We start from the raw sequence: 23,308 nt of genomic DNA, 5'->3' as shown, positions 1-23,308 counted from the left end.
TTCTATTAGATAGCGTAGTATTGACATTTAAATAATTTAATTTATTGATCTTATTAATTTAAAGTATCATGCCCCAAAGTAGAGCAGCAAAGCAACGGGCACAAAGTGGCAGGAGTGCTGTGACTCGGGGGAGAACTGAGGGGGGGGCGATTCTCTAACACATCAAGGCATAAAAAAAATGTGCAACTTGTGAAATGTTTGCAGAACTCTCTGGAACGGAACATGATATTGCCATGGGGGATGTCTATGTGTGTGCGCGCGATGCAAGGAGTGTAAGAAAATCAGGCAACAACTCAGGGATGTTATGGGCCTATATGAGAGCTTAAAGGACAGGGTGGATGCCCTCGAAGGATCTAAATTGAGGGGCCCATCAAGCTCTCAGCTGCCCACATCAATGCCAGAGCTTGTACTTGGTCATAATGCAACACAACAACCCCCAAAGGCAGAATGCACTGGTAACACGGGAACTAGTAGTGGTTGGTGACTATTGTCAGGGAAACGGGGAACATGCTTTGTAAAAAGGATAGGTGAAACAGGACCAGGGTATATCTGCCAAGGGCAAAGGTTGATGACGTTGTAGAGTGGATATCATCTTTTAAGGGCACAAAAGGTGATATAGTTGTACATGTTGGCACTAATGATATTAAGAGTAGCAGACCGGCAGAATTACTTAACAAGTACAGGTCACTGTTGAAAAAAAGCCGGGAATTAGGGTTGAATTTGAAAACACAATAGAAGGGAGTATATGATGAGAGCCTTGTCGAGAAATTCGGCCCTGGAAACATTGTGCCAGGCTCAAGGGATAGAATTTTTTTCAGCCTGGTCTGTACTTGTTAACAGGCGAGACTGCTTCTACAGGGATGGGATACACTTAAATAGAAAGGGTCCAAGAATATTTGCTGATACTATCGAGACAGTGTTAGGTGGGTCGGAAAACTGCTGGCTTGGGGGGATATAAGGACTAATAGTTTAACAGTAGCCGCAGGCAGAGGTGAAGGTGATTCTTGCACAACTTCTAATAGAATAAGTAGCGAACTGGAGTGAGGGGTGCTGGGGGTTTCAGGGACGGATGGCAGTCATCTTCAAATAGGTGGGCATATGGGATGTGTTAGGGTGAATAGGAATAGGAGCATGTATGCTTCCATGTATACCAATGCTAGAAGTATAGTAAATAAATTTGATGAATTTGAAGAGTTGGTCAAGACATCAAAGACGGATATTGTTGGGATAGCAGAGACGTGGTGTCATACAGATATAAGGAATGCAGAACTGGAATTTTGGGAGTACAATGTGTACGGAAAGGATAGATAGGATAGAAAGGGGGGAGGAGGAGGAGGTGTTATGCTGTTAATTAAGAAAAACATAAAATCAAACGAAGTGCACTCAGTTGATATAGATGAACAGTGCACTGTTGAGTCAGTTTGGTGTGACATAAGCAATGCGAAAGCAAAAATAAGAGTAGGACTGTGTTATAGGCCTAATGACTCGAATGAGTACAATGAACAATTGTACAGAGAAATAGAGTGGGCTAGTAAATCAGAATGTCTTATAATGGGGGATTTTAACTTCCCAGATACTGACTGGAACTTGTGGGTTGGTCACTCACACACTAGTCAGACTTTTGTGGATTTATTGGATGATTGTTTTCTGCACAGCATGTTTGAGAGGCAACCAGAGAGAGTAATACTCTTGATCTGGTTATCAGCAGTGATCATTCGTGTATTAAGAATTTGCAGATAAAGGAACCACAAAGTGGCAGTGATCACAGTGTACTAATGTGGGATTTACTTAAAGATTTAATTACCATCATGGGTAAAGGAAAGGGTTTTTGCTTCCGTAAAGGTGAGTACAGAAAGTTTTTAAATTCTGTACAGTGGGATCAACTGATGATGTTACCAACAGTAAATGATGGCACAAGCACTCGACATCCCGAGGTTGAAGTTCCTGATCGTTGAAAAGAGGCTGGTCTTCACAGCCAAACTCATCTCAGGCCAAATATCATCTCCAAATATTTGGAATGCTTGCTCTTGGAGGATTCCACAGCCAAGCCTAAGGTCGGTACCAGCACTTGTGGCTCACCACAACAGGCTTGTACTCACCGAAAGATTTCTGCCCAAGCAGATGCTCGCTGCCCTCAACCGTGTGGACGCCGACATCGACACCATAATAAGTAAAAAGAAGGACAGACACAAGTTTATCAAAGCTCTTGAAACCTGAATCACTGCCAACTTGTATTTGTTTTTCTTTATTTGTGTTCAGCTCCTTGTTTTTATGATGTATTTGTATTTCTTTTTGCATTTGTAATCTGTATTTTGTAGCCTTTTGTATGTGTTCGCTATATTTTGTAGCCATTTGAATTTGTACTTATGTTATCTATATGTGAACCCCTGGCGCTCGTCGCCGTGATGGGATATTGTGCTGTAAATCTACTTCACAATAAAGATTTATTTATTTATTTATTTAAATTCTAAGTGGGAAGCATTCAAGGAATTAATCGTGGTTGCTACTAAAAGTTTCATACCTATTAAGAAATATTGTTCAAGGTTTAGGCCTAAATGGTTATCTAATGAACTAATGAGACTCGTAACAGAGAAGAAAAATGCATGGGATGCATATAAATTATCAAGTGACTCAGAAGCCTATGGCAGATATAAGCTAGTCTGTAATCAGGTCACAAAGGAGGTTAGGCAGGCGAAGGCAGATTACGAGAAATCCTTGGCAAAAGATGCTAAGAAAAACAGCAACGATTTCTTTACTTATATAAACTCTAAAAGGAAGGGGATGAATCTGATTGGTCCACTTGATATCGATGGATCGACTGTTGATGATCCTGCCCAGATAGCAAACAAACTGAATGAGTATTTTGCATCTACATTCACATACAAGGAGTTATTAAGGTTTGGAAATGGCAGAAGGTTATCAAATTGTAGCAGGATACTTAATGATTTTGTAATAACTGAGAGCAAAGTGGAGGCGAAATTGTTGAAGTTAAACATAAGAAAAGCACCTGGGGTGGATGGGATCTATCCAGTTATATTAAAGGAGGTGGCAAAGCAACTAAGCAAACCCTTGGCCATAATTACGAGAGCATCCTTGGACTCAGGGGAGGTTCCCACGGACTGGAGATGTGCAAATGTATCCCCAATTCACAAAGGGGGATCGAAGGGTGACAAGAGTAATTACAGACCAGTTAGTTTAACTTCTGCTCCGGGTAAAATAATGGAGTCACTGGTTAAAGATGCATTGCAGGATCATCTAGACAAGACTGCAGCAATAATTCAGACACAGCATGGGTTTGTTAAGGGAAAGTATTTTCTGACAAATTTGATAGGATAATTATGATGTGGTTACAAAGGAACTGGATGCAAAAAATAATTTTGATATCATCTATTTGGATTTCAGCAAAGCTTTTGACACTGTTGCGCATGAAACACTATTGTACAAATTGGAGCAGAATGGTATTAAGGGTAAGTTGCTACAATGGATAAAAGGATGGTTAAGTGGGAGAAGACAGAGGGTGGTAATCAATGGGTGCTGGTCTTCGTGGACTAATGTTATTAGTGGAGTCCCACAGGGTTTGGTGTTGGGTCCACTGTTGTTTTGTATATTTATCAATGATATTGATGAAGGTATATCAGGCTTAATGCTAAGTTTGCAGATGATACAAAGGTTGGCAGGGTTGTTAATGACAGTAATGGCAGTGTGCTACTGCAACAGGATCTAGATAATTTGGGCAGATGGGCTAAGAAGTGGCAACTGAAGTTTAAAATTGACATATGCAAAGTACTGCATATGGGTAGAAGTAACCCCAGAGAAACATACCAACTGTGTGGTACTACACTTAAGGTGGTAGAAAATGATAAAAAAAACCCTTGAAGTAATTGTGCAGGCAGATATGAAGTTTTCTGAGCAATGCAGACAGGCTGCCAGGGCAGGTCATGGGGTTTTGTATAGCATTGACGTATTCTTGTATCAACATACATTTATAGGGTATGAAACTGCATAGTACAATATAGCTTCATTTTCTGCAGGAAAGTGAAAATATGCTTTAAAGTCTTCATCTGCTAAAAGCTGTTGAACTCTCTCAATCAAAAGGAGGCTGAGTTTAACCTTCTTTGTTAAGGATATGGCATTTGGTTAGGATGTGTTGAAGGGAATTTCTACACCACAGAGGATTCTCAACTTGTAATATTTAAAAGTGGGTAAAAGAGATAGCAACCTATTTGTAGCTGAGTTACTATTACTTCTTGTGTTCCTTTATTGGAGGCCAGAAGGCCAGTTTTTTTTGGGAAGGGGGAGGTGGTGACATTTATTTGTACTTGTGCTAGGTTGACTGCCACCATGAAAATCTAGGCTCTCAAATGATTTTATATATAATGAAAATACAAAACTAAGAAGTTTTGTATGATAGACCATATTCATTCTTCTCCTTTTCCACTTTGTTCATTTCCCATAATTTATGATTATCGTAACTACCTTTTTGTTGAAAACTGGATGGTGTTTTGATGTTGTGTAAAGCCTGTACACAACACCAGGGGTTGGCAACCTTTTTGAGTGAAGAGCCAATTTTGATCTAATTATAAAAAAGGGAGAATCTGGAGAGTCGCACTTCAGCTCAAGCTGGGGGAAGTTTTTTATCATCTATCGGCATCCATTTATGTAGAATTTCAAGGGTAGCCTTTTGCCTCTCCAAATGCTCGATTTCAATTTTAAGGCATTTCTTGCACTCCACATGTCCTTGATTTTTAAGTCCTCTAATTCCATTTCAAACTTTGCTTTATGTGGGCTAAAAGTTAGAGCCGCATGCGACTCACAAACCGCAGGTTGCCGAACCCTGGTCTACACTAATAGTACTTATATGAATGATTGTTATTTGGTGTTTAGGAGCATTAGCAACTAAGGTCATATTGCTCCGGGGATATGCAGTGGTGGGCATGGGCTCGAACCCCAGTCTAATCAAGAAGCGTGTGCTATGCACGGCTGCTCCTGCCCACCTGGCTATGGAGGCACCTTATATGAATGAAAAAATGGCTTCCAATGCTTGTATTAAAAACATTTTATAAGCCAATGCCTTACGGATTTATATTTTCCCAAACAGATTGACTGCCACAGTAAAAAGCAATGCTCTTGGATGAATTCTAGTATAATCAAAACATGGTACTAAGAGGTCCTGAACAGTAAGACAATGCTAGTTTTGCTCCTTCATCAGCTTGTTCATTTCCCTTAATTCCAACATAATTTTGAACCAAAAAAAAAATGAATATGGTAAATATCGTTTAGCTCTAAGTTGTTCTTTGGCAGTATGGCGCAAAGTAAATCAAAATCAACAAGGGTAAGAAAATAAACCCTTCAACCTATGCACAGTGTAATCCCACTTTTACTTCTCTGCTGTCATTATACCATCAGCTTCATTATTGCGTAGTGGGAAAAAGATCAACAATTTAGTCACTGAAGACATGGTAGAAATACCAGGAAAAATCTAAGAATAATCTGTAGTCCTATAAGAAATTAAAGACATACTACCACTATGCAAGCTAAAGTGCTTATTTTCTCATTATTCTCTAAGTCATTTAGTTGAAAATTGGATGAGAAGTTTTTAAATTATGCAAAGCCTCAGGAGTACAGTAACTGTCCGTACTCAAGGAGTCTGTGAAAGATATGGACAACTCTATAAATTAAGACATGAATATCAACACGAGTATACCCCAAAATATGAATAAATGTCCTTCAACACTTCTATTAGAAGGAGCAGATATTATATATCTGCTTCTTCTGTAGATATTATATAAGCCAGATGATTGCAATTTATATTTCCCTATGCACAGTTAATTCCACTTTTCAGTAGGAGACAGTGGTAATCAATAGATGTCTGTTCTTCATGGATTAATATTATTAGTGGAGTCCCCCAGGGTTCGGTGTTGGGTCCACTGTTGTTTTGTATATTTATCAATGATATTGATGAAGGTATATCAGGCTTAATATCCAAGTTTGCAGATGATACTAAAGTTGGCAGGGTTGTTAATGACAGTAATGGCAGTGTGCTACTGCAACAGGATCTAGAAAAATTGGGCAAATGGGCTGAGAAGTGGCAACTGAAGTTTAACATTGACAAATGCAAAGTACTACATATGGGTAGCAGTAACCCCCAGAGAAATGTACCAACTGTGCAGTACAACACTTAGGGTGGTGGAAAATGAAAAAGACTGCAGTCCGATATCAAGTTTCTGAGCAGTGCACATGGGCTGCCAGAGCAGGTGTTGTCAATGATATGGAATTTTGATAGAAGGGAAAATGTGGTGATTATCCCTCTGTATAATGATCAGGCCGTGCCTTGAGTACTGCATACAGGTCTGGAGGCCTCATTTTATGAAGGATGTAGAGTTGCTTGAGCAAATACAGAGTAGTAGTACTGGCATGTGATGCAAGAAAGCAAGTGTATGAGCTTATGCAGCATCAGCCAAAAAAAAAAAAAAAAAAAAAATCACACCATTCCTTCCAAATGCCTGTCCAGTAACTCCTTAAATTTATTTAACCTATCAACTTCCACAACAACAGATAGCAGTTTGTTCCAGCAATTAACGACCAGCTGGCTAAAGGCAAATTTCTGCACATCTATTCTATATCTGTCTTTCCTTAATTTTAATTTATGCCCCCTTAGGTTCGTAATCTGAAGAAGTGGAAGGATCCCATCAGAATTCAGCGTGGTCAACCCATTCACGGCTTTATACACCTCAATCAGATCACCGCGCAGGTGCCTAGTCTCCAGCCACTGCAATTTGCAGAACTTAAGCCTCTCTTGGTAAGAGGATCCCTTCATTCCCCTCACCAATCTTGTTGCCCTTCTCTGTACACACTCAAGCAAATCTACATCCTTCCTAAAATGAGGCCTCCAGTACTCAAGGCGTGGCCTAACCATTGCCTTATACAGAGGGACAACACCTCCTTTTCCCTGCTAGCAAAATTCCTATATATCATTGACAAAACCCGAAGACCTGCCCTGGCAGCCTGTCTGCATTGCTCAGAAAACTTCATATCTGACTGCACAATTACTCCCGGGTCTTTTTCATTTTCTATCACCTTAAGTGTAGTACCACACAGCTGGTACATTTCTCTGGGGTTACTTCTACCCATATGCAGTACTTTGCATTTGTCAAGGTTAAACTTCAGTTGCCACTTCTTAGCCCATCTGCCCAAATTATCTAGTTCCTGTTGCAGTAGCACACTGCCATTACTGTCATTAACAACCCCGCCAACCTTTGTATCATCTGCAAACTTCGACACTAAGCCTGATATACCTTCATCATATATATTATTGATAAATATACAAAACAACAGAGGACCCAACACCGAACCCTGTGGGACTCCACTAATAACATTAGTCCACAAAGAGCAGCACCCATTAATTACCACCCTCTGTGTTCTCCCACTCAACCATCCTTTTATCCATTGTAGCAACTTACCCTTAATACCATTCTGCTCCAATTTGTACAATAGCCTTCCATGCGCAACAGTGTCAAAAGCTTTCCCGAAATCCAAATATATGATATCAAAATTATTTTTTGCATCCAGTTCCTTTGTAACCACATCATAATATCCTATCAAATTTGTCAGACAAGACTTTCCATTAACAAACCCATGCTGTGTCTGAATTATTGCTGCAGGACTCTTTAAAAATTACAGCTGTGAATTACAGGCTTCGAAAAAGCGATAAGAGCTACAAGATTGGTAAGGGGAATGAAGGCTGTCCTCTTACCAAGAAAGGCTTAAGTTGTGCAAACTGCAGCATCTGCAGACTAGGTACCTGTGAGGTGTTTAAGGCCTTGTGTGGGTTGAGTAGGCTAAATTCTGATGGGATTCTTTCTCTTGCCCAGATTACAAACCTGAGGGGGCATAAATTCAAATTGAGGAAAGACAGTCATAGAATAGATGTGTGGAAATTTGCCTTTAGCCAGTGGGTAGTTGATTGCTGGAACAAATTTACATCTGTCATTGTGGAAGTTGATAGCTTAAATAAATTCAAGGAGGAACTGCACAAACTTTGAGGGAATGAATGTGTGAAAGGTTTTTTTTTTTTTTTTTTTTTTCTGATGCTACATAAGCTTGCTTTCTTGCATCAAGTACCTTTACTACTACCCTGAATTCCTTAACTGAAACTTAAAAATGGGAGAGGGTAACTTTGGTTTAGTCCACCACCACAGGCAATCCGAGACGGTTTCTTTGTCATATTTTCAGACTAAATGGCATCCATACTGTTTAGTGTGATGTTCGAAGAGCACAGAGGGGCGGACAGAATAGGAAGTTTCGGTTCTGTGGCAAAGACTGCTGTAAGCAACTATTAGTACTTAACATGATTACAACTATTTTCTTAAATATGCATACCGTAGCCAGTTCATGCCCTGAGTGGCGTATTCTTCGGCAAACTGCATTCACCACCTGACTTTGAAGATTGTTTCGTGATTGTTCACAATGGTACGACATTAGTTTGGTACACTCTGTAGCGGATTCTCCGTCACTTTCGTTCATAGAACCAGCTGTCACGCTATGATATGCGTGTTGTGAGAAATGAAGCCTACCACAAGGCAGTGATATATAATAAAAAAAAAGGAGCACGAACTCAAATTATTTTCTTTTTTGTTATTTTTAATTGCAACCGTAAACTAAACTATATTCGGCTCTACTTAACCTTAAGCACACAAAACCGCCTTTCTAATATTACACTTGGGAACTTTTCAAACATTTACTGAAACTCATCTGCGGTAGTGCAGTGAACTGTAAACTGAATACAACTATGGTTGGGTCATGAAATCACAACTTGTGCTTTTGTCACTGTTCCAAAGGAGTGATATGGCCGGAGCAATGACATTAAAGAGCTGTCGCCATTTTACCGGTAACTCTCCGTGTGTTACTATGAAGTTATATTTCTCTCTTTGTGTGTTATATGGTAATCCTGCAGTTTAGTTAGTGTCATTAGTTAGTAGTGACTTTTTAGTTAGTCGCGCATTACCGCCAGCTCCAACCTGTCGTCAATCGTATTCTAATAGAACAGTTCCGACTTTTCACTGAACCTGTAATTCTGACGGAGCATGCGCGGCGCTCGCTGAATTAAAAGTAATGAAAAATAAGATCTTTTAATTTTTTCATATATTTTTAATCTGTTTTCAGAAATAATTTGGTAATTTTCTACATTTTAAGTAATGTTTGTCTACTTTTAACGCATCATGGCCAGATCTCAAGTTACTATCAGTTGCGACTTGACTGAGCATGCGTGATTCTCACTATATATATACTGTGTATCCCGGCAATGTACATGTACTCGCAGTAATATTTTTTCTATCTTATGTGTATTCTGGGAAAATAGCTATTTCAACGCGTTTTCAGTAAGAAAAAACAATTTTCAGGAAGTGGCCATTGCATCTTATTGTTTTTATAATTACCTACTTTTATTATTTTACAATCAACTTCTTATATAGTCAGGAAGTTAAAATATAACTGTTGAAAGTTATAATATAACTTTGTTATACAGTATTATTAAAATTTTAAGTTAAGTTAAAACATAACTTCGTTCAAAGTCACAGAGTAGTAATAGTAATTCAAAGTTATATTTCAGCGCCCCCATAAAATAGAATTTGCAAATTAAAATGAAATTTATTTCAAGAATTTTTTATTTTATTCAGTATTTAGTTAGTAGTGACTTTTTAGTTAGTCACTATGTTTACATAAAAATAGAGCATCTCAAAAAAATTTTTTTTTTCAATTATCAAAAAAATCGCAACACAATAATACATTCTGGACTTTGGTATATATGATATGTCATTTATTACATATTTATCCTCCTAGCTTTAGCCGCCACAAAATTCTTAATTAGATCTTTTATATCTAAAGTATCCAATCTATAAGTTAAGTGCAAATGCATCATTAATACGCAACCAATTCTAAATTAGCAAAATATTTGCAAAGACGGCATCGTTTTAAGTCATATCTCATATTGTGAATACCTTCACAACGAGTTGCCATGATATTGCACTACTTCGAATGAGTAACGCTTCATCTAAAGGAGAAGACTAACGTTACTTACTCTCGGTCGATACCACCACCCAGACGGCACCGTTTGAAATATGGTATGAGATAAAGATATGTGTTATTCTCATACATCCCTATTAGACTTAGGAAAGCAAAAAAGATGTAGAAAGGTGATAGTAGGAGAGGTAGAGGAAGGAAATGCCATACAATGAAGAAAAGGACAGTTACTCCTTCAACTCACACTACTCAAAAGCTAATAAATTCCTCGAATAGGCAACGCTTCCCCAGTAGAGAAGATTGTTGTTACCTATTCTCAGAAACTCAGTGGCCATCAGGCCCCTCAGACAGCACCCTTTCAGGGCTATTTTGTATATGTGTGAGATAATAACTCGACTATCCACTTGTTACTATTAGACTTAGAAAAGCAAAAATGTACAGGGAAAGTAATAGTAGGAGTGAAAGAGGAAAAGAAACGGTGTTGAAGAATGAAAGGGACAGTAACTCCTTCAACTCACACCACTCATAAACTCCTCGAATAGACAACGCTTCCCCATTGGAGAAGGACTGTTATTACCTATTCTTGGAAACTCCTGACATCATCAGGCTCCCCTGGTGCCGTTTCAGGGCTATTTGGCCCTTCTTCGGTGGGTAGGTAGGTACCCAAGTGATGCAATGATGGCAAAACTGTTTTGCCATCATTCCATCACTTGGGTACCTACCCACCCACCGAAGAAGGGCCAAATAGCCCTGAAACGGAATCGTCTGGGTGGTGGTATCCACTGAAAATAAGTAACGTTAGTCTTCTCCTTTAGGTGAAGCGTTACTTATTCAAAATAGTGCAATATCATGGCAACTCGTTGTGAAGGTATTCACAATATGAAATATGACTTAAAACGATGCCGATTTTGCAAATAATTTGCTAATTTAGAATTGCCTGTGTATTAATGATGCATTTGCATTTAACTTATACATAGTCTAGACTTTCTCGCAGCCTGAGGCATGCACCCTAAATGCATTATAATCTAAAGTATCCATAATATTATTGATAAATCGGTAAGACGTTCTTTGGACATTGTTGATCACAAATAATTTTTTATTAATTTTAGCTTTGAAAAACTCCTTTCCTCGGAAGCTACGGATACAGGTAAGGTTAAATAAATATGCAATGCAAGGGCAGTATTTGGAAACGTATCGGTTAATTTTTCTTCATATATATAGTTAAAAATATCGTGAGGAGACATATATATATTTTTTTAAAAAACACTGCAAAGTCTTTAAATCTTCAAACAAAGTCATACCGTCAATATCCCGATCGTCGAATTTTTATTATCGCTCAGTTTAATGTGTATATCTTTGCAGTGTTTCAATAAATCTTCATCACTCCATTCTATCAATTTGCTTATAGTAATAGTAATCGTGCAATGTGATACAAGAAAGCAAGAGTATGAGCTTATGTAGCATCAGCCAAAAAAAAAACACAAAAAACCATTCCACTAAATGTTTGTCCAATTCCTCCTGGAAGTTTGTTACAGCAATTAATCACCCGCTGGCTAAAGGCAAATTTCCGCACATCTATTCTACATCTGTCTTTCTTCAATTTCAATTTATGCCCCCTTAGGTTCGTAATTAGCATTAGCATTAGTAGAGGCATATGATGCAAGAAAGCAAGCTTATTCAGCATCAGCCAAAAAAAAAAAAAAAAAAAAACACGACCACTACTCCCATTTCACCCCTCCGTTCGTTCGAAATACCTGTCCAGCTGAGCCATAAATTTGTTTAGGCTATCAACTTCCACAACAAGTGATGGAAGTCTATTCCACAACCAACTGCCCGCTGGCTAAAGGCAAATTTCCGCACATCTATCCGACATCCGTCCTTCCTCAATTTGAATTTATGCCCTCTCAGGTGATTATTCTGAGCAAGAGGAAGAATCCCATCGGCATTGAGCATGCTCAAGCCATTCAAAGCCTTATACACTTCTATCAGATCACCTCGCCGGTGCCAAGTCTACAGACACTGTAATTTGCAAAATGTAAGCCTTTCTTCGTAAGAGCAACCCTTTGTTCCATTCACTAATCTTGTTACCCTTCTCTGTACTCGTTCCAGCAGCTCTACATCCTTCTTGAAATGAGGCCTCCAGACTTGTATACAGTACTCAAGGTGTGGCCTGACCAATGCCTTATACAAGGGAATAATCACATCCCTATCCCTGCTAGAAAAATTCCTGTATATCATTGACAATACACCATGAGCTACTCTTGCAGCTCGTCTGCACTGCTCAGAGAACTTCATATCTACCTGCACAATTACCCCCAGGTCCCTTTCATTCTCTACCACTGTCAGCGTAGTACCACAGAGTTCATACATTGCTCTGGGGTTGCTGTTTCCCATATGTAGTACTTTACATTTGTCAATGTTAAACTTCAATTGCCACCTCTCAGCCCATCTGCTCAACCTTTCCACATCCTGTTGCAGCAGCATAGCATCAGTAGTGTCCTTGAGAACCCTGCCTACCTTTGTATCATCTGCAAACTTCGACATTAAGCTTGATATACCCCCATCAATATCATTTATGAATACAGAAAGCAATAATGGACCCAACACTGAGCCCTGGGGGACTCCACTAATAACATTAGTCCACGACGAGCAGTGTCCATTTATTACCACTCTCTGTCTTCTCCGCCTCAGCCACCTCTTTATCCACAACAGCAATTTGCCTCCAATGCCACACCGCTCCAATTTGTGCAGCAGTCTTCCATGTGCAACAGTATCAAAAGCCTTTCTAAGATCCAAGTATATAATATCAAAGTTATTCCCAGCATCCAGTTCCTTTCTGACTGCATCATAGTATCCAATGAAATTGGTCAGGCAAGACTTCCCCTTAACAAAACCATGCTGTGTCCGAGCTATAGCTGAAGTCTTGTCTAAATGATCCTGCAGTGCTTCTTTACCTAGTGCCTCCATTAATTTTCCTGGAACAGAAGTTAAACTCACAGGTCTATAATTACTTGTGTCAGCCTTTGATCCTCCTTTGTGAATTTGGGTGACATTTGCACATCTTCAGTCTATGGGTACCTCCCCTGAGTCCAAGGAAGCTCTCATAATTATGGCCAAGGATTTGCTTACTTCCTTTGCTGCCTCCTTTAATATAACTGGATAGATCACATCCACCCCGGGTGCCTTTCTTGTGTTTATCTTCAACAATTTCTCCTCCACTTTACTCTCAGTTATTACAAGATTCTCTAGCTTACTGCTAGAGTTGAATACACCTCTGGCTTTCCCCTCGCTAAATAACTCCTCATGTGTGAATGTCGATGCAAAATATTCATTTAGTTTGTTAGCTACCTGAGCAGGATGATCAACAGTTGACCCATCGATATCAAGTGGACCAATCTGATTCATCCCCTTCCTTCTAGAGTTTACATAAGTAAAGAACTCTTTGCTGTTTTTCTTTGCATCCCTTGCTAAAGATTTCTCGTAATCTGCCTTCGCCTGCCTAACCTCCTTTGTAACTTGGTTACAGATCAACTTGTATCTATCATAGGCTTCTGTGTTATGTGTTAATTTGTATGTATCCCATGCATGTTTTTTCTCTGCCATATGTCTCATCAGTTCATCTGATATCCATTTAGGCCTAAACCTTGAACAATATTTCTTAGTTGGTATGTAAAGCCTAGTTGCTTCCAAGATTAGTTCTTTGAATGCTTCCCATTTTGCATTTGCTGTTGGTAACATCATCACTTGGTCCCACTGTATAGAATTTAAATACTGTCTCAGTCCATCGTAGTCGCCTTTACGAAAGCAATAACCCTTCCCTTTACCCCTAATGGTAGTTACCTCTTTGAGTAAATCCCACTTCAGCACATTGTGATCACTACCACCTAGTGGTTCATTTATCTGCAGATTCTTAATGCATGAATAATCACTGCTGATAATCAAATCAAGTGTATTCCTCCCTCTAGTTACCTCCTGAACATGCTGATGTAGAAAACAATCATCCAATAAATCCACAAAAGCCTTGCTAGTGTGTGAGTGACCAGGCCCCAAATTCCAGTAAATATCTGGGAAATTAAAATCCCCCATTATAAGCATTACTAATGGTAATGCTAAAGCTCATGATATGTCTGAATTATTGCTGCAGTCTTATCTAGATGATCGTGCAATGTATCTTTAACCAGTGACTCCATTATTTTATCCGGAACAGAAGTTAAACTAACTGGTCTGTAATTACTCGTGTAACCCTTCGCTCCCCCCCCTTTGTGAATTGGGGATACATTTGCACATCTCCAGAACTCTGGTGATGATATCACAGTATAGTTGACTAACTGCGCACTCTCGTACCTCACGCGGTCAACGGTCGCATTCAGTTTTCATAGGGATGGTCATAATTCAGTGATCACTCAGTATATATACACGGCCTATTTACTTACTTATATGTACGGAATATATTATATTAAAAATAATAAAGCTCTAAGTATTGCCTAAGAATCAAATTTTTTTGAATTTATTATTTTTTTAATATTCAGTAAATATTTTAATAATATTTGTGCTTCTAAGTCTTTCAAAAACCGGTAGGTATACGCTAGTCACCTAAAAAAAATCCTTGGATATATTGCGTATATCCTCCACTATAGCCTTCAATAAGGTTAAATTGTATTCGTGGTCGGTAATGGCACTTCAACATTCTCTATTGTTTCAATATCTTGTCGTCAGCTGCCGCCACTGTTCCATTACCACCTAAATACTGTAGTAGCGATTTCACATGTGTTATTAAAGGTACTTAAGTTTAAAAATAGATTTATTTCCGTTAAAATACGTCTATATGACTTTACAACATTTTTGTAATAGTATTATTTTATCATTTTACCAGCGTAGCAGCCAATAGCGAGCTGTGTACTTTTTTGTAGCTTAAAATGTGTATTATTGTCTGCTTCAGTTACACTTGGACCACTACTAGTTGTTTAACTTGATAGTAGTATCCCACCGTTTTGTGGCAACAGAGATATAATAATAATATCTCTGTTGCCACAAAAGGGTGGGATACTACGCCACACGATGGCAGTAAAATTTGTTAATTGTCTGTACAATTTTGGTTTTGCCAGCTCTGCAGAAAAGAAACACGAACAGCTGTGGCATTTGGTACAAATTGGAGCAGATTGGTATTAAAGGTAAGTTGCTACAATGGATAAAAGGATGGTTGAGTGGGAGAGGATAGAGGGTGGTAACAATGGGGTGCTGCTCTTCGTGGACTAATGTTATTAGTGGAGTCCCACAGGGTTTGGTGTTGGGTCCACTGTTGTTTTGTATATTTATCAATATTGATGAAGGTATATCAGGCTTAGAATCGAAGTTTGCAGATGATACAAAGGTTGGCAGGGTTGTTAATGGCAGTGTGCTACTGCAACAGGATCTAGAAAATTTGGACAGATGGGCTGAGAAGTGGCAACTGAAGTTTAACCTTGACAAATGCAAAGTACTGCATATGGGTAGAAGTAACCCCAGAGAAATGTACCAACTGTGTGGTACTACACTTAGAGTGGTAGAAAATGAAAAAGACCTGGGAGTAATTGTGCAGTCAGATATGAATTTTTCTGAGCAATGCAGACAGGTGCCAGGCCAGGTCATGGGGTTTTGTCAATGATATATATGTAGGAATTTTGCTAGCAGGGAAAAGGAGGTGATTGTCCTTCTGTATAAGGCAATGGTCAGGCCATGCCTTGAGTACTAAATACAGGTCTGGAGGCCTCATTTTAGGAAGGATGTAGATTTGCTTGAACATGTACAGAGAAGTGCAACAAGATTGGTGAGGGGAATGAAGGGATCTTCTTACGAAGAGAGGCTTAAGTTCTGCAAATTGCAGTGGCTGGAGACTAGGCACCTGCGCGGTGAAATGATTGAGGTGTATAAGGCCTTGAATTGGTTGAGCATGCTGAATTCGGATGGGATTCTTCCACTTGTTCAGATTACGAACCTAAGGGGGCATAAATTGAAATTAAGGAAAGAGATGTAGAATAGTTGTGCCGAAATTTGCGTTTGGTCAGCGGGTCGTTAATTGCTGGAACAAACTTCCATCTTTCACGGAAGTTGATAGGTTAAATAAATTTAAGGAGGAACTGGACAAATATTTATAGGGAATGATGTGAAATTTTTTTTTTGGCTGATGCTGTATAAGCTCATACACTTGCTTTCTTGTATCACATGCCACTACTACTTCTACTACAGCATGTGAGTGTCTGTGTTTCAATATCGTGGATGACAGTGGTGTGCTCTGCTAGGTGGAAACTCTCCCTTGATGATCAAAATAATATGGATTTTTTTACTGCTTCATGATGATTAAAATTTAGTAATTTCTCTTGTATTGCTTAAGCTCTTACCTTTAATAACTTTAGCCAGGAAAATCTTGGGTCCACCACCAGTGGATGAGTTCCTGGACATTCTAAGATACCATAAAATATTGTTATTATTATTATGTCTAATTCTGACACCCGAGGAATTATTTTTAATATTATTATTATTTGTTCCTCTCTTTTAGTTTTGGCAAATATTTTGTAATTGAGTTTTGAAAATTATAAAAAAATGTTATAAATTATAACAGTTTTCAGTTCAACAGAAAGGCTAAAAAATAATTTTACAATTTTAAAAAAAATATAATTTTTATAATTTTTTTATTATCACTTTTAAAAAAAAAATTATAAATGCTTTATTCTTTATAATGGAGCATTTTGAGTCGATTTAGGGTTAACAGGTATATCTTCTCTTAATTTCAGAAAAGTGCTGTTCCTTGTTATGTGAACAATACTGGCCAGGCAGAAAAAAAAACAGAAAAACCATAAGGTGAGTAGCATTTTTTTCTCAGATTTGCTACCTGCACTGTACTCTGCTAAAAATATTACTGTGCTTCTTTACTAATCATTTGCTTTCACAAACTTTTGTCTTGGTGCCTAATAGCCTTGTTGCTAATGCACCAAAAAAATTAAAAACACATAAGCCTTCACAAACTTCACATGATACTTGAGTGTCAGAGATGTCAACATTTCATTAAAAAAAAAGTTTTGTTCTCATTTTGGGCAAACTCAAAATAAGACTAAACCAGTTTTTCATTTTGGGCAAAACTGTATTGAATAAAACTAAATGTGTGATGTAGCAATCTCTTATTGGGTTGCAAAAAGTTCCATTATTTATTTTTCTGTTCTATTATTTATGTCATGACCATTAAATTAGGAACTAAGTTATTATTTTTGTCTTAACCTATGACCCTTTTAGTTTAAACTAGACTCCCAGTCTAAGCTACAGTAAAAATAAGTAAAGAAGGCACATGAGGCTGATAAAATATATTCATTCTTACTAAAAGAAGCAGCAAAAGAGCTAAATCAAACATTTAACTGTGATTATGAGAGAATCCTTAGATTCTTGGAGGAGGAGTGATGTGTGTGCAGACTGGAGATGTGAAAATGTCTCCTGTTTAGAGTGGGGGGAAGGATCAAAGAGCTGAGTGATTAATTACATCCCTTTAAGCTTGATTACTGTGTTAGGAAAAATAATGGTGTCAGTGGTTAAAGAAGTAATGCAGGATCATTTTCACAGGAATACAAGTTATGCCAATTACAGCAGGGATTGTTAAGATGGATCTTGTCTGATTAGTTACTATACCTGTACAACAACAATATAAACTGTACAGATATATAGAGTGGGCCATCAAAATGTCTTATAATGGGTGATGTTAACCTTCCAGATATTGACTGAACCTTGTGGGTTGGTCACTTACACAGTAGCAAGACTTTTGTGGATTTATTGGATGATTGTTTTCTACACCAGTTTTTTAGAGAGGCAACAAGAGAAAGCAATATTTATCTGATTATCAACAGCAGTGACCCTTCATGCATTAAGAATCTGTAGATGAAAGACCCACTAGGTGGCAGTGATCACAATATATTGATATGGAATTTATTTAACATTTGGTGAGTACAGGCTTGGCACACGCTGACCTGGATATTATCATTCTTCTCTTTTTTGGTGATGATTTCCTCCTCCTCCTCCTCCTCCTCTCTCTTTCTTTCTTTCTTTCTTTCTTTCTTTCTTTCTTTCTTTCTTTCTTTCTTTCTTTCTTTCTTTCTTTCTCTTTCTTGCACCATGTGGCTAATAATAATAATATAACTAATGTCAATATCAAGGGAAAGGGCTTTTGCTTTCATAAAGGGTGATTACAGTGGTCTCAGATAGTTTTTAAATTCTATACAGTGAGATAAACTGATAAAGTTACCAAGAGTAAATTTTAAATGGGTAGCATTCAGAAATGTTATTGTAGAAGCTACTAGGCTTTTATACCAAAAAAAGAGAAACAGTTCAAGGCATAGACATGAAGTGATGAGACTTGTGGCAGCAATGAAAGATGCCTATAAATTATCAAGTGATATAGATGCCTACAGTACATATAAACTAGTCAAATCAAGTCACAAAGGAGGTTAGGCAGGTGAAGACAGATTACAAGAAATCTTTGGTAAAGGATGTACAGAAAAACAGCAGAGACTTCTTTATATATGTAAACACTAAATGGAAGGGAATGAATTAGCTCGGTCCACTTGATAACGATGGTTTGACTGTTGAAAATCCTGCTCAGGTTGCTGACAAACTGAATGAGTATTTTGCATGTACATTTACACATGAGGAATTCTTTAGGGAAGTGAAAGCCAGAGGTTTATCAGACTTTAACAGGGAGATTTTGTAATAACTGAGAGGAAAGTGGAAGAGAAATTGAAGTTAAACATAAGAAAGGCACCTGGGGTGGATGGAATCTATCCAATTATATTAAGGAAGGTAGCAAAGGTAAGTAAAACCTTAGCCATAATTATGAGAGCATCCTTGGATTCGGGGGGGGGGGGGTCCCTATGGACTGGAGATGTGCGAATGTATTCCCAGTTCACAAAGAGGGATCACAGGGTGACAGGAGTAGTTACAGACCTGTTAGTTTAACTTCTGTTCCAGGGAAAATAATGGAGTCGCTCGTTAAAAAAGTAATGCAGGATATCTACACAAGACTATAGTTATAGTTGAGGTACAGTGTGGATTTGTTAAGGGGAAATCTTGTCTGACCAATTTGATTGGATACTACAATGAGGTCCCCCTTGACGTGGGCACCTGTACATGGTGAGGGGACCTCCCAGTGATGCTGCTGGTTTTCCAGATTAGCATCACTGGGATCTAACGCCCATACCTTGGTTCCAGGGTTACATCTGTGAATCCAGCGTGTGCAGCCATGCGCTGCGACGTGGATTTCGGAAAGGGGGATCCTGGTGGTTGAGGGGCCCAGCCTTAATACACCACTTCGGCCCCTGCTTCGACAAGACGGGAGGTCCCAGACCGGCCCGACTGGAATCAATCGGTGGGTGGTTTTTTACTGGTAGGGTCAACTGCGTTCCAATAAGTCTCCCTCCCTTTGGTCCTGGGACGGGATAAAGACATTGGTAACGTGGGTATGGTGCTCCTAAGCGAACTCAGCGTCCCATTCGTTTACGCAGTACCTGCTAGTTCACGAGTGGGCGTCCCCTCGTAGGGCTCCGTGGTGGGTGAGGTACTTAGGCATCAGACACTTTCTCTTTACTCTTACGAGTAATTTAAATCCAGTTTCTTCTGGTGGCCCCAACAAGGCCCCTACCTAATTGATCAGATGAGAGTGAGAGCAATTCTGCAAAAAGAGCCAGAACTGAGGATAAAACACCATCTATAATACGGCTTTTCCTCATTATCCATTCTACCGGAGAGCAGTCAATTGGGAAGATGTCACCCTTCTTTATCCAGAAAGGATTAGAAGGGTTGGCAGGATCACCAAAATCTGTAAAACGGCTGCGTTCTGGCGATCTTTTAATCGAAGCTTCAAGTACAAAGCAAGCAGAAAGAATACTGAATGCGACATCCATAGGGTGAATACGATCAGTGTAACACCCCACAAAACTTTGAACTCTTCACGAGGTGTCATTTCAGAGTGGGACCTTTTTCATGTCTCTGAAAAAGAGATCTGCTCTGAACTAAAAGACCAAGGAGTGACGGCTGTCAAGAGAATATCAATGCGGAAGGATGGGAATCTTGTCCCTACCCGAGTTCTCATCATAACATTTAACACCCCACGGCCTCCAAGTTCCATCAAGGCAGGCTACTTAAACTGCCCAGTGAGGCTTTACATCCCAAACCCACTGAGGTGTTTTAAATGCCAAAAATACGGCCACTCACAAACGGCTTGTTGTGGTAACCCTGCCTGTGCTTGATGTGGTTCGAAAGATCACGAGAGCAAGGAATGTTCAGCTTCCGAACCGATCTGTATAAATTGCCAAGGAGAGCACCCTGCCTACTCCAGAGCATGCCAGCAGTGGAAGGATGAAAAAGAGATCTAAAAACAGAGCTGAATATCTCCTACCCAGAGGCTAGAAAATGCATGCAACCAATAAATAGCGGGGAACCTTCATATGCCCAGAAGGTTTCTGCGAAGTGAACTATCAGTACGCAAACTGAGATGACTGTACCACCAAGAGAGTCATTCACTCCGATTGCACGCTATTTATTGAGTTCACAAAAACCCACCAAAAAAATGCAGTCAGCTGCCACTCCTATATCTGTACCTTCTAGTGCTCCACTACTACCAAAACCAAGTGGTAAAGAGCCAACAGTAATAACAGAAACAATGGATGTAGAGAACAAGGAAGTACCAGATGAATCAGTCTTGGAACTCTTTGCGGAAGAAGAAATGGACATGGGACAGCGTCCATTCTTCCCAAAAAAAGATAAATCCAAGACTTACAAAAGTAAGCCCTCAGCACCTCGGAAGCCGCCTGATGAACCCAACAAGCCTAAATAATGGCTAAATTCCTACAGTGGAATTGTCGTGGATTCCAGCGAAATACTGATGACATCAAGGCCCTCCTGCAATAGCACGAGCCAGTTTGCTTTTGCTTGCAGGAGACTTATCTAAAGGCAAAAGATGATCCCACCATGCATAACATCACAATTTTTCGTAAGGATAGAATTACAGATGGTCCTGCTCACGGAGGAGTGGCTATCCTTGTGAACAACCAGATCCCAGTTCAGCTCTTGCTAATTACAACTAGCATAGAGGCTGTTGCAATTCGCCTTACAGTGGGGTTTTTATTAACCGTCTGTTCTATTTATTTGCCACCTGGGACTGACATCTCCTAGAAAGACCTTGATGATCTTGTAACGCAGTTGCCTCCCCCTTTCTTACTTCTCGGGGATTTTCATGGACATAACACCCTGTGGGGTAGTGCTAACCTCAATGGAAGGGGGACGAGTCGTAGAGCGTATGCTAAATGACAATGACTTTTCCCCTTCTAAATACTGGAACAAACACCTTCCACATTTATACTTTTTCTGCCATTGATCTCTCTATCTGCTCCCCTTCTCTACTCCCTTCTTTCACTTGGGAAGTGGATGAGAACCCATACGGAAGTGATCACTTCTCTGTGATAACCTTGTTACACAGTGGGAGACCGTGTCTTCCTTTCAGGTTACCACGGTGGAAGATTGATCAGGCTGACTGGCCTGCCTTCCAACATCAGGCAAATTTTGACCTAAGTACAGTCAGTCAGGAGGCTATCAATGATGCAGTAACGTACATCACAGAAATCATTGTCCAACAGCTGTGAATGCTGTTCCAAAAACATCTGTCCGGTTTCCACCATTTCCCAAACCTTGGTGGAATTCCCAATCCACAGCAGCAAAAAAGGCTCAAAACAAAGCATGGGGGATATTCCACAGATATCCTACCACGACCAATCTTATAGCCTTTAAACGTGCACGCGCCAAAGCACGCTATATCCGTCGTCAGAGTCAAAAGGAATCGTGGATCAATTTTACTTCATCAATTACTCAGTCCACTAGTACTAAGTTGGTCTGGGATAAAATCCGGAAAATGAAGGGAAAATATACATCCCACCCTTCTTCAATTCTAGATTATAATGGATGCACTATTGCAGATCCAACTGCAATAGCCAACTCTCTTGGGGAACATTCTCTAACATCTCTGCAACATCTTCGTATTCCCCAGAGTTCCTGGTCCTGAAAAATAAAATCGAAAAACAGGCACTTCATTTTAAGTCTAAGAGCCATTATCCCTACAATGAGGCATTTACTATACAGGAACTGAAAAGAGCCCTCACTCTTTCCAAAGCAAGTGCTGTTGGACCAGATGGCATCCATTATGAAATGATTAAGCATCTTTCACCAAAATCTATGGATTGTCTGCTCCTTCTATATAACAGAATCTTTATTGAAGGGCAGTTTCCGGATTCCTGGCGCAAGGCAACCGTTCTTGCCTTTGCTAAGCCAGGAAAGGATCCAAAAATCACTAGAAATTATCGTCCCATTGCTCTGACTAGCTGTTTGTGCAAAATCCTGGAGAGAATGGTTAATTCTCGTTTAATCTGGTATTTAGAATCAAACGACCTTCTCTCCAACATCCAGTGCGGTTTCCGAAGGAACCAGTCCACTTTGGACCATCTTATTAGATTGGAAACATCCATCTGTGATGCTTTCCTAAAACGCGAACACTTGGTGTCAGTGTTCTTCGACATGGAGAAAGCGTATGACACAACTTGGAGATTTGGCATCTTAAAAGATCTGCAAAGCCTTGGTCTTAGGTGGCAACTCCCCATTTTTATTAAAAACTTTTTAGCTGATCAATCTTTCCAAGTTTGTGTGGGATCCTCACTCTCTCGTTTCTTCACCCAAGAGGAGGGAGTACCACAAGGATCAGTTTTAAGTGTCACGCTTTTCGCCATCAAAGTAAATTCCATCACAGAACAACTTCCTCTAACCGTAAACAGTGCCCTCTATGTTGACGACTTTAGCATATTTTGTCAGTCATGCAACATGAGGGTTATTGAAAGACAACTGCAAAAAGCCATTGATCGCCTTAATTCCTGGGCACTTGCTAATGGCTTCAGGTTCTCACCGGAGAAGACCGTTTGTGTACACTTTTTTCGTAAGCGTAATCTTCATCCTGAACCTGAACTAAGGCTCGGACAAAATGCTATTCCAGTAGCGGCGGACACAAAATTTGTGGGAATCGTATTTGATAAAAAGTTGACCTTTCTGGATCACATCCATCAACTCTGCACAAAGTGCACAAGAGGGCTGAATATTCTGCGCTCTCTTTCCTCTACACCTTGGGGTGCGGATCGATGCATCCTATTACGCATCTACCACTTGTACGATCCAGACTAGATTATGGGTCCCTGGTATACAATCCGGCCAGAGACAGTATACTTCGTTGGCTGGATCC

At 39.5% G+C, this 23,308-nt stretch overlaps 2 protein-coding genes across 5 annotated transcripts in view; one reads left to right on the top strand and one right to left on the bottom strand.

The window, feature by feature from the left end:
• Psn (presenilin) overlaps window positions 1–8,766 on the bottom strand; it is a 228,676-nt gene extending 219,910 nt beyond the window's left edge. Inside the window, exon 1 of the mRNA XM_090376534.1 lies at window positions 8,380–8,766. Within this exon, the coding sequence (XP_090232660.1) occupies window positions 8,380–8,523 (144 nt within the window). The 5' untranslated portion in view covers window positions 8,524–8,766. The remainder of the gene's footprint in view (window positions 1–8,379) is intronic.
• A 5,924-nt stretch (window positions 8,767–14,690) lies between these two features.
• The window catches only part of Polr3F (RNA polymerase III subunit F), a 315,200-nt gene continuing 306,582 nt past the window's right edge, over window positions 14,691–23,308 (top strand). For 3 of the 4 annotated variants that reach the window (XM_090375396.1, XM_090375397.1, XM_090375394.1), the window contains exons 1-2: window positions 14,973–15,188; window positions 16,788–16,854. The gene's annotated coding sequence lies outside the window, so the exon portion shown is untranslated. Of the gene's footprint in view, window positions 14,797–14,972; window positions 15,189–16,787; window positions 16,855–23,308 lie in introns of those variants that run through there. The other variant, XM_090375395.1, reaches the window with a different exon arrangement.

This window comes from Mastigoproctus giganteus, chromosome 6 (genome assembly GCF_048544385.1).
Source record: "Mastigoproctus giganteus isolate SK-2022 chromosome 6, ASM4854438v1, whole genome shotgun sequence".
In the NCBI taxonomy this organism is placed as follows: Eukaryota; Metazoa; Arthropoda; class Arachnida; order Uropygi; family Thelyphonidae; genus Mastigoproctus; species Mastigoproctus giganteus.
This window is presented reverse-complemented; position numbering and strand designations above follow the sequence as displayed.